We start from the raw sequence: 12,104 nt of genomic DNA, 5'->3' as shown, positions 1-12,104 counted from the left end.
TCTCTGGTTTCGATTAGATTCTGCCCTAATTATTACTAGCACAGTCATTAGAGTATATCTACGGATCTCGCAGAATGCTATCTTTATATATTGTAGATGTGTAGCATGCTATCCGTTTCGTTTATTTCATTTAGAAATAAACTTAGCTGGAAATGTGAATCAACTAGGATTCGAACTTGGGACTTTGGGTACCAACCACCAAGTTCTTTGTCACTTGTTTTAGGGATGGTCGTTATCTAAATCCTACTCGATAGCCACATTTTATGTTTTCCCTGTGGTCCCACCATGACAAATACGACGTACCAACCATTCTTGTTTTTGTAATTGTTGCTACGCCCTAGCTTTTATCACCCCATTCATGGGCTAGATAAGTTTTTTTTGAGAAAAAATTAGCACGTCATTTGCTTCATTCATTCAGACAATAAATTTAGTTACATAGAGTGAGACAGCAGAGGCCTCAAGAGGATAAAAAAAATTTAAAGAAAAAAGGTATAAAAATAAAGGTATAAGAAGAGTCATAAAAAGGTTAAAAATAATTATAGCGTCAAATCAAGTACTCAAAATTTGTAGATATCATTCAGCTTGACAGAGCTCGGTCCATTCCGTTGCCAGTTTTCCAACGCATTGGACTAGATAAGTTACTGCACAAGAAATTGCACTTCATAAGAACATACGCTTTTTGTGATACTGGGTCCTAAAATACTATCGAAGTGTCTATTTCGTTTTGTTCTACCCCAGCTCCAACAACAGTCCAGTCTCTAGAGAACATTAGACACAACAAATAATGAAGTTTTTTTTTGCTCTGCAACGGAAATCAACATTGAGATTCTAAAGTAGAGTTTCAAGTAGTTGTTTCTGATTCTCTTGTGTGAAGAAATTAAACCGTTTAGAGCACATTAGTATGTGTTATGCTACTCCTAAGAACATACTCGGACAGTAATAGATCCTACTTGATAAAGTAGTATATTTGTGGCTCGAAAAATTGTTTGATAGATGAAAAAAATTCAAACAAAGCGTATATCAGCACGTTTCAAGTGGAGCATTCTATAGGTAACATGGTGGGCCAGGTTCACGCAACAATCTCTAGCACATACGTGTGACCCGTGTATTGTGGTACATCGTCTCCATCTCTTGTTTCGATCACTTTCGCCCAAAAAAAGAAAAAAACTTTTTCCCATTGACTCTGAAACTCGAAAACACTGTTCAACTCTTCTCCAAGGATTAAAGTTCCGTGATGTAAAATCGTACCAAAAATTTGCCAGCGGACCGTGCCAATTGTGTCGGACAGTGTCAATGTATGCCGATCAAAAAAAAACATATATGCTGATCCGTAATAGCATAAAATATTTATTTTTTTTAATAACAAAATATACCAATTATTTTTATATATTTTTATCAATTTTTTTAAACTTTGTTGAGAAAAACATCTACTAATTTTAAAAATAGAGAATTTTACGTTGTGCAATCGACACGAAAGCTGTATCGTACCGATATCTTGCCGACACAATACGACATGATAAACACGACCCGTGTCGTGTCGATGGACACCTTAATCCTTACTCTTTCCATATAGTCACCTCTCAACTAAAAAAATAAATAATATATATATAAATATATAATGCCCCATTAGATGTACAGAAGTCGGCAACACCACAAGCCTTTTTTACATGACCTATCCCCCTGAGGCGACTTTGCCTTGGAATCTCTCCTGTACCTTTTAGGGCTCCGAACTTCATTTCATAGTCATTTGCCAAGCATCAAAGTAGATAAAGTTGGTTGAAAAACCAAACAAAAGAGAGATAATTACCAGGACCTGTTTACACTGTACCAAGTAACCCATCATATCCTGGGGAATTTTAATACAATTTCATGACCGAGGGGACTCATTGCGCCAATGAATAGATAAGAAGAATCTGGTGCAAGTTACAATTGCACCAGCAACAAGGCAAACACAGTGAAATAATCTTCAGTATGATCTATGTACAAGGAGATTATGCTCTCCCGACGAGAGAAGAATTCGATCTCCGAATACATGGTATAGAAAAATGAACCATATAGCAGAAGTATGATTTTTTGAGAGCAGAAGTATGATTTTTTGAGAGAAGAATTTAGTCGAAGTGCTCCCAGTCAGTGGTAATATTTGTGGACGAAGACATCGGCCGAGGCGCACTCAAGCTGCCCAATCCGTTTTCAAAAGTCTCCCATTGGGTTGTCACTGCAACAGTTTTGCTGCTGTTACTGAATGGGTTCGCATTTCTCGCCTTCAGTGTGTCCAGTGTCTCTACGAAGTTCTGCACTCGGCGCACCTTAAATAGAGAAAATTTGAGAAAATAATATTAAAACAAGCTTTGCTCAGTAATGATTTTATTCATAAATAACATGATCATAAAAAATAATTTTTTTTAAAACAAAATAGAGAGGTCTATTTCCAAATAAATATATTATGAAGTAACATTCTAGATTATTAGTAATTTTGTCGGTGATATAGTTCATTCGGAATGTTACTTCAACTGAATCTTCTTAGTTAGAATGAACATCAACATAAGACACTTGTATCATACAGCATTAATATAATTCTGATGCATCAACATCTAGAACTAGCAGCATCATGTGACTATTCAAGACTAATTGTCGGTGCACATTCTCTTTGAGGTAAAAAGGTCTTCCAAATGCCAATGATTCTTTAGAATCTTGTTAACCCAACTTTGAGCACGTGCAGAAGTGCTGTGTAGTATGCATTACATCCAGTATCAAAATCCCCATGGGCCTAGATGACCTAGAAAACTTAATTACCTCCAGTTTTGAAAGCCTATGTGGAGGTATTACAATGAATTAGTTTCAAAATAGGAAAACACAAGCATCATTTCCTCCGCTGAAAATGCATACTATTGAAAGAAAAGACACAAGCATTCACGAGAAAGATCCACGGCTTTTCAAGTGTCTACTTGGCATAAACTTAGTAACAGTCCTGCATAAACTAATTAGTGAATCTCATATTTAATTTCCTATATTCCTCGTTAAGCTTCTAACAACCAACTGGTTCATAATATCCTTTTCCATGATTCTATCTTTAAGGCTTCGAAAAATCTCTAGTTGTTTTCCACTCGTAATTCCCCATTGTCATTGTCAACTCTACACACACACACACACACACACACACATGAAACTGAACCGTCAATACCTATGTTATGCTAGTTCTATCACATGGTAAAACAAGCTATAGCTAATCAAGCAATCCATGTTTCGTGCCAAAATCTGTTTGGAGCCACAAATCAGGCTACATTGTGTCTTTCATACAATTAAACATGAGAAAAGGAATAGCCACATTATATGATAACGTACGAATTCTACAAGGATAAGCAGATTGACAATTGGGATTCAATAGCAAATATATAAGGAACAATTATATAGCATGATCTAAAGACAACCGAATATTAATTCAGAATTATATAATAACAAGTAATAATTTAACGTTGCAAAAAATATAAAAGAGCGAACATTAAAGATACCTCGATCCTCCTTTGCACCTTTGCCTCACCCTCTGCCTCAATACTGTCCAATTTCAGCAACTGAACCATCAGCAATTCAGTCAAAACAACAAACTCCTTATCTGCAACCTTCTTTCCTTCACGAACGGCAGATTCCAGAGCTGAAACCTGCACAAAGTTGTCAAAATTTTTCATTAAACATGCTGCCAAAGACAAGAAAGAAACCCACCTTTTATCTAACAAAAGCGCGCGCACGAGAGAGAGAGAGAGAGAGAGAGAGGGGTTATTCACCTTCTCAGCAAGCTTGCTGACCTCAGCCCTCACTACCGCGATGGCCTCACAAGCCTTTGTGATCCCCTGATCTCTCTTCATCTGCTCGAGCTTCAGCTCTTTGCTTGCTGGGTCCTCCAATAAGACTACTTTCGCCATATCCTTCACACCCGCCATGTGCAAACACTCATCATTATCCTTCTCCTTCCCTCTAAACAGGATCCTCTGTTCCTGCGGCTCCAATCCAGTCTCTTGCGAAAGAACCCTCTTCAATTCACCTTCATTTTACGGTAAAGATTACAAAGCCAACACGATTAAGCATTTAATCAAACACTTGGCAGGCAATTCTAAACCCAAAGATAAACCAAACCCCACCAAAATAAGAGAAATTATTCCTTCACAATCAAGTTTCAATGATCAACGCTTTAAAACCAAAATCTAATCAGATAAACAGTTTATGACCTACATCATCAAAAAAGCCTATGTATGCAAAGCTATTACTTTTAAAGCTCTATCACCTAGACATCAAGCAGACCCACAAACTAATGATATAGAATCCGACATTGTACAATTCGAAATAGGCGTCCAAAATTTATGAAAAAGTTTGCCATAGTGACCTATAACACAACCAACAAATCAAATTCCGATTTTGAGAACTTCGTACTAGGGTTTTAGAGGCGTGCAATAACTTCCCCGCCAACAAAACAATCAAACAGAAAAGGGAGAAAGGGGAGAAAAGGGATTACCGAAGGTTGCTTGGGCCGGGACGGAGACCTCATGGTGGTAGGAACCATGCGAAACCCTAACCCTAATCATGGGTCCCGGGGACCCAACCCCGTCGTCCCTCTTCTGAACCAGCATCCCTCCGGGGCGGAGCTCCCACTCTATCGCCTCACCGTCCGGGTTCTCCGACGCTAAAGGATTCGCACTCGATCCCTTCATCATCTCCTTCGAAACCCTAGCAAAGGGGAACTCCTTCGGTGGGCCTTAATGGCGAAAGAGATGGATGTGGTGTTGAGGTTGGTGGGAGATGTGAAAGGGTTCCTTCCGTGAGAGAGAGAGAGGGAGAGAGAGTTAAAGAGTGGTTGGGAAAGCGAAAAGTGGAAGCTTTGGGGAGCAAAGGAATAAAAAAAGAAAAGAAAAAAAAGAGCAGCTTTTTTTGCAAGCTTCGAAGTGGCTTTAAAGAGTCGAAGGTCGGTGAAGAACAAGGGAGAGAGGAGAGGAACTTTTTGCAGTTTGGTCCGCTACGTTTCTTTTAAATACATATGGGTAAAATAATTGCACAGTGGTCCCCAAACTTCAGATAATTCTCAATTTCATTACTAAACTTTTAAATTTCAAATATTGAAGACCAAAAGTTTTGAATATGTCAATTTTTATCCGCCTGATAAAAAATATATTGTCGACTACACCATGTGCGTCTATATCCTCCTGCTGCTCCATGCTTCTCTTGAATTTTTTCTATTATATTGCAATTTATATTGTTCGATAAATTGTAATATTTTTTTCTATGTATAAATTGAACAGTTAGATTAGATTTATAGGATGATCAAACAATAATATTATTTCTCTCAGGCCAAATTATTCACTATATAGTAGATAGTCTTGTAATATCAAACTTCCTCTCGCAAATGTCTCCCTTCTCGATCAAATTTTTTCACATATTCGCATGTATTTTGTGTCGTACCTGAATCATGCTTTGAACATACAAACACGTAATCCAAAATATAAATAGCTTGAGAAGAGATGATTGCATGTCTTTAAATTATTTGCACAAAGAACTCCCAATTTGCGCCCATTTAAAATGATTGTTGGCAATAAAAACCTTCTTGCACAGTAATAACTGAATAAAAAATTTTAACGTTCACATACATTTTCTAAAAAAATAAAAGTATCAAACTTAAAAATTGGCCCATATAAAGTAAAACTCAATAAAAAGTTTGAAAATGTACTAGTAATGCAAACTCTTTAATAGATACAAATATTAGAGTGCGGCTAGGATGCTTATGGAAGCACGGAGGGCTCCGTGCATTCACTTTGTTTTCGATGTTTGGACTTTCGAATCGACGATCGGCTCTGTTAGACTTGATCTAGAGTATTTGAAGTATCTAGAAAATAAATTTTGCGATTTTTCAATATCATTTGCCTAGTGATCGAAGTGGCTCAAAATCAACGGCTGAAAATAAAAATCTTATAAAATATAATGATATGACATTAAAATTTTAGATTAAAGTTATTGATCTTATTTTATATGGTATAAAGAATTTTTTACCAAAATTTCATGTGATTTGGATATTTCTACACCGTTAAACTTGCAATCGGCTCACCACGGCCATTAAAATTATTGATTTTGAGCCCCTTCGATCACTAGGCAAATAATATCGAAAAATCGCAAAATTTATTTTCTAGGTACTTCAAATACTTTAGATCAACTCTAACGGAACTGATCGTCGATTTGAAAACCCGAACATCGAAAACAATTTAAAAGCACGAAAACCTCCGTGCTTCCATAAGCATACCTGCGCAACTCCAAATATTAAACTATTTGTGTTAGTGTAGGTATATATATATTTATGGGCCTGGGAAGCAAAGGATAAGATTTGAGGGTCTATGATACGTATGTCGGTGTGGGTATTAATTTATTAATTAATAAGCCGAGGTGGAAGGTCAATGGACGGTGGTGGATGCATGGGAACTTCACATGAAGATGAAGTGTTTCTCATTTTAAAATATTCCTCATTTAATACACGTAGCAAACGTAATTTTATTACTAATTATTAATTATTGTATTAATTATTGAGATATGAGAGGTAGATGTGGACCTACCAATAATTTACTATTAAAAATTCAAAAATGTCTCAATCTTTCGTTGGTAAAATTTCATATACAAAACTCAGATTTGCTTTTAGATGGAAGTATTAAATGTGATTATTACATACTAATTGCAATTAGGCCTAACTTGGTCGCAATTTTATTTATTACCTAAAAAGAAGAAAAAATGAAAACATATTAAAAATTTTTGAATCTTCTAAAATATAAAATAGAAACTTTTAACTGCCACATTACTCAACCAGCCTTAGTCTAATTGACTGACACTCTATGATAGGATAAATAATTATTAAATTTCAAGCTTTTTGAACATTAATTAGCAAGTGTAAATGATTGCTGAGTTCTAAACGTCTATAATTTTTCTGAACAATAAAAAACGTACAACATAAACAAATTTCGTATTTGTACGGAAGCATTTACACTTTAACTAAGCGAGGCAAAATCTTTATTAATGTAAATTGAAACAGTAATTATTAACTGCATAGTAATTTACTTTGTGCTTGTGAAATCAAGCACATTAAGTAAGACTAGCTCAAGAAACGCTGAAGAACGCAGCGAAAGTATTAATTCGTATCTTTTTCGGAAGCGATTCGCGTTACAACTCGATGAGCCCGGATCGTCAAGGTTGATTCACGTGTCCTTTGATCGTCCTTAATTAAATCTTCTCACGTTTCAAACTCGCGATGGATCGAACTACAAACGAGCACGATCACAAATCCACCGTTCAAGTCACTCTTAGAATAATAGGTTGATGGAGGATGTGGTTTCTCTCTTTCGTTTTCTTATTCTCTTTTCTTTTTCCGTTTTTGTACATATTGTTATGTGAGATCGCCCGCATATTTATAAGGGATTCCAAAATCCTAATAGCGTTAGATATAAGGCCAAATTGGTTATTAATTGTTATCCTAATATGACTAAGACTTATCTCTAACTAGCTTTCCAATTTGAAAGCGAGATTAATTCCAATTCAATTAGATAACATAATATCCGTCGGATCGAACTCGCTTATGGGCATACGCGATTCGATTTAACCGAATGCCAACAAGCGCCATTAAAACCAAGAATATTATGCAACAAATACTAGTACATATTCAAACAACAGCTTCTTATTAAGTTGGGACTTAGTTTTTTTACACAAGCGCGAGTGAGTTCACAACAGAGGGAAAATTAAGAAACTCTTCGTTGTTGATAAAGCTGCAGCAAGAAGCTCTTCGTCATGATCAGTATATGGCCACCAATTCAGCTTCTTCCAGAACATGTCCCTGAATTGCATCCAAAAGCTTCTCCTTCGTAACCTATAACACGTGCAAGAAGATACACTTAAGTATTAAAGCTTCTTGTTGTAAAAAAGTTAATATTATCACGTAAGTGGAATCTGGGCTACAAATTGGACGTCTTCTTGATCCTAATTAAGAATCAGGGCAATTGCGCCTAATGATTCCAATCCAATTTGTCGTGAGAGGATTCGGCCCATTTCAGATTCTCCACAAAGCGAGAATAAGAATGTGTCAGGGCCCCCTTGGTTTTATGGCCCCCTTGAATTGAATGCTAAGGATGAATGCATTGCGATGCGCTTCCCTATTTTATGCAGAACCGCAAAATTGCAATATGTAAAATTTAATATTTTTTTATTGTACTGATCGTTTCTAGAGCAAGTGCCAAAGGGTTTGGTGGTTGGTACTCGAGACCCAAGTTCGAATCCTCATTGATTCACATTTCTATGCTATTTTTATTTCTAAATAAAATAAACGAAGCCGGTAGCGTGCTAGCTATCTCTCTCAAAAAAAAATATATATATATATATAGAGTCCGGTTATGGTGCTTGTAAAAGTACCAAGCATTTGGTGCTTATAAATTTTTTACCGTTAGATCTCTAACTTTAATTATTTTTATCCGTTAGATTATATTATTCAACCAACCACTCACTCAATCCTAAGAGGCCACATCATCCCAACCACACATCCTTTAATCCAAGGTCCAAAAACTTACAAGCACCAATGACTTAATACTTTTAAAAACATAAGAGTTCAATTTTATATATATATATATATATATATATATATATATATATATATATATATATATTTCTATANTAGTTCTATCTTATTCTAAAATTATAATACTTCCATTTAAGATTAAAATAATTTTTTTTAGCTTTTAGAATTAAGGAACATCCAATAAATTTTTGGACTGAAATAAAACAAATATATGATAGCTGATAGGAAGCTCCCCGGTCTCGTTGAAAATTTTCTCATTCAAGTTTTATTCTTTTCTCACCGCTGTATTCTATGCGGATCCAAATGGAATCTTTCGTATTAAGACTCATCAAACACTAATAACCGAAATAAGATTGAGACAAAAATAGAATATATACATTTTTTTTTTATTTTTTGATAAGATTAACCAACTCAAAAAGAGGGTATTTTTAAAATCGTGCTCTCTCAACGCCGGCAATGAACACAATTGCAGTCCCAAACGGAACCATTACTTTGTGAGTTATAAATTATTTGGATAATTGTTTAGAACCGTGACTAAATAGAAAAGAAATCGAGCTTTCCTTTTAACTCCTCAACTTCGGTAGGTGACTACCCTACCAACTGATCTAAAATAACTAAAATTGAAGTAAAGAACAAAAAAACATACATATATATATATATATATATATTCTAACAGGAATGATGCATTCATCACACTTAAAAGCTCAGCCATAATGTTTACGAATTTCAATCTAACTTAATCTAATTGAACGTCAGGTTTAATTTAGAGTTTCTTGCTAGTAAATTTGTTGAAGACCGCAGTAGCTCGCGCAACTGAATCTAAGTTCATCTAAATTAACTTATTAGCCTATTGTCACAGAAAGTTGGATTTATTTTAGTCAATAATAAAATAAATAGCAAACAGGCCACGGACATACCTTGTTGCCGAGGTGCATCTCGTCGTCGAGGGCAAAGAGGCGGAAGCGGATGCGGTGGCCGTGGTGGGTGGGAATGGGGCCGCGGTAGCCGGGGACCTTCCAGTCGTTGTGGCCCTCCTTGATGCGGGCGTACTCGCCGCCGAGGTCCTCCTCCTTGCCGGAGAAGCCCTCGGGGATGCGGCGGACGTCGGGGGGTATGTTGACCAGCACCCAGTGTGTCCACGGCACGATCGGCGTCGACTTCTCCTGCGGCTCGTCGATGTCCTCCACCACCAGCGCCAGCGACTTCGTCCCCTCCGGCACCCCGTACCACTCCAGCGGCGGCGACACGTCCCGCTTCGCCCCCTGCCCCTCCCCCGTGTAGTGCCGCGGCAGCCTCCCCCCCTCCGCGAACGCCGGCGACACCAGCCGCAGCTTCTCCTCCTCCCTCAATTCCTCCACTATCACCGCCATTATTATTTATTACCACTTAATTCTCTCCTCCTCGTTTTTTTCTCACCAATTTTTTTTTTTTTTTCTGCTGTTGCTGCTTCTCTACTATATGATTCTAGCAATACCGTTATGTTGTAATTGAGGAAGTGTCGGGTCATAATATAGCACACGAACTAAATAACAGGGGAGATTTGATCCTTGCTTTCTTTAAATTCCGAGCAGCATCTAGTAGGTGCTTCGTGGTTTGGGAATTGGTGGGCACGTGGCGGTTCGGGAAGCGTGGCGCCGGGGGTGTCTCCCACGTGGAGTCCGTTACCGGACACGTGTCGGTGCCCCCGCGTGGTTAGGGATTGACGGGTTCTCGGGAGATTCGGTTAAACGGGTTTCTTTTAAGTTGCGGGTGCCCGTTAAGATGAGGAAAATTCTACCGAGCTCCCGCGAATGCTCCCGAAGTGTGGAGAACTCTCCCTGGGGGGCTATTCACAGGGAATGTTTTTTCTTATTCTATAATAAAATATTGGAAATTTCTGTAGCTTTTGAAGTTTCGAGAATGTTTCAGAGGTGTAGCGATTTTGATAAGAAAATGGGCTTATAGTCTGTTAACGGCCTAGCCCACTTAGCCTGATTCTCTGGGTTGGGCCTCGATGGGCCGAGCCTGGTATGAGGACTTAAACTTAAACAACTAATTAGGGCCCGTTTATGTTCGATGTCCCTTTCTTTGAGAATTTTATTCATGCCAGTGAACGATAACGGCATGTTTGTCTCGCCGGATCTCGTGCAGAAAACTTGCTCATTCTAGCAATCCCCGAGCAAAGATGTTTCGTCTCGGACGGCAAAGCGAAGATTAGAGGAAGGGAAGTTACCGGAGGCTTATATGGTGCAAGCACTGTTGGCTTAAATCGACCAGCATTCTGCCTTGTGGTGTGAGATCATATTAGCCGAATTATGTTCGAAATGGCGTAAGGCTGGGTGGGTCGAGTCATATTCAAAGTAGCGTGAGGCTGGTTGAACTGAGTCACAATCGAGACCCGTGGATCGCTATATCTATGCGCATTAAGTAAGTTGATTGCGTATTCTAACAGTTTGAGTTTTTGAAATTAATGATTAGTGCCAACGATTCAACAAGCACGAGCCATAATTCACGTGAAGTCTGAGCTCTCGACTTCACGTACTCCGGTTTCTACTCTCGTAACTTGGCAAAATAAACAAACTCTAAGCTTCACAAAAAGGTGACTAGAATTATTAAGTAGAGACCACTATGCTAATCAATTATTATTATCTACTACGGAAGAATAATTAAAGCGCAACAGGTGGCATCGGTCAAAGCGTCCATACCTTTTGTGGAAATGGCTGTTAACCCATCCATCCCACTTTAAAATAAAGAAATATATCTTGTCAATAAGAACGCACGAAGGGAGGTGCACGCGCGGTTCATAATACAACTTTGCTTTGTCGAGGTAATTTGACAAGTGATGTGACTCTCCAAGGAGAAATTCTTAGGACGATAAAATAATAAAAAAAATTATATTTTTATAAATTCGTAAAATTAAATAATTAATATGTTAAACAATTACTGTCTATATATTTTATATATAAATACAAATTTTACATCATTTTATCCTAGATTTATAAATGTTTCCATAATTTTAGTACGAAACAAAAGGTTGTAGGATTAATTAGTCACAGTGGAGAATTGTTTGATAAGACCCGATAATCAATAGATGGTACACAAGTAGTTATCGCATTGTTCATTATCATACCATAATTACTTATCATATCCTATACAATTAATGCATAGCAACAATTCCAAGTAGAATGCTAAAACAATCCTTATATTGTACGCAACAATGCAAAAAATTTTACACTATCACACTTGCACCACGTCACTAATAACAAATCAATTATATTCATTTTTTTCAAACAAAAGTACAATAAAAATATCTTTTTTACAATCATGATGAAACATATAAATATATCTAAGAAAAAATATTTGATTAATTTGTTACGCCACGTTATTAATATATCCGTTGTATTTTAAAATTTTTCCAACAATAGGCCCCAGTACTATTTACGTACGAATTGGGAAATGAGCCGTCACTAACTTATTGGCCGTTCCCTTGATTTTTTTTTTTTTCCTATTTTGAGTGACCCACATCATGTAAGCACCCCCC

The 12,104-nt window shown here is 37.2% G+C and overlaps 2 protein-coding genes across 2 annotated transcripts; both read right to left on the bottom strand.

Moving 5' to 3' along the window:
* On the bottom strand, positions 1,768–4,906 carry LOC109728304 (BAG family molecular chaperone regulator 4). Its single transcript, XM_020258683.1, has 4 exons — positions 4,505–4,906; positions 3,780–4,036; positions 3,510–3,656; positions 1,768–2,306 (listed from the first exon to the last, which is right to left on the bottom strand). The coding sequence occupies exons 1-4, from the start codon at positions 4,701–4,703 to the stop codon at positions 2,109–2,111; spliced, it is 801 nt and encodes a 266-aa protein (XP_020114272.1). The 5' UTR covers positions 4,704–4,906; the 3' UTR covers positions 1,768–2,108.
* LOC109727889 (UPF0098 protein CPn_0877/CP_0992/CPj0877/CpB0906) lies at positions 7,672–10,107 on the bottom strand. Its single transcript, XM_020258095.1, has 2 exons — positions 9,502–10,107; positions 7,672–7,882 (listed from the first exon to the last, which is right to left on the bottom strand). The coding sequence occupies exons 1-2, from the start codon at positions 9,952–9,954 to the stop codon at positions 7,808–7,810; spliced, it is 528 nt and encodes a 175-aa protein (XP_020113684.1). The 5' UTR covers positions 9,955–10,107; the 3' UTR covers positions 7,672–7,807.

The sequence above is a fragment of the Ananas comosus genome, linkage group 23 (assembly GCF_001540865.1).
Source record: "Ananas comosus cultivar F153 linkage group 23, ASM154086v1, whole genome shotgun sequence".
Taxonomy (NCBI): domain Eukaryota; kingdom Viridiplantae; phylum Streptophyta; class Magnoliopsida; order Poales; family Bromeliaceae; genus Ananas; species Ananas comosus.
Note: the sequence above shows the minus strand (reverse complement) of the source record. Positions and strands in the feature narration are given on the sequence as shown.

Bases quoted from the DNA above. Each gene is read 5' to 3' on its own strand.
- LOC109728304 (XM_020258683.1), bottom strand. From the start codon at position 4,703: ATGATGAAGGGATCGAGTGCGAATCCTTTAGCGTCGGAGAACCCGGAC. The intron at 4,037-4,504 runs GTAATCCCTTTT...CGTAAAATGAAG, and splicing joins CCCGGCCCAAGCAACCTTCG to GTGAATTGAAGAGGGTTCTT. The intron at 2,307-3,509 runs GTATCTTTAATG...TCTCTATTTAAG, and splicing joins AGGTGCAAAGGAGGATCGAG to GTGCGCCGAGTGCAGAACTT.
- LOC109727889 (XM_020258095.1), bottom strand. From the start codon at position 9,954: ATGGCGGTGATAGTGGAGGAATTGAGGGAGGAGGAGAAGCTGCGGCTG. The intron at 7,883-9,501 runs GTATGTCCGTGG...CACGTGTTATAG, and splicing joins AGATGCACCTCGGCAACAAG to GTTACGAAGGAGAAGCTTTT.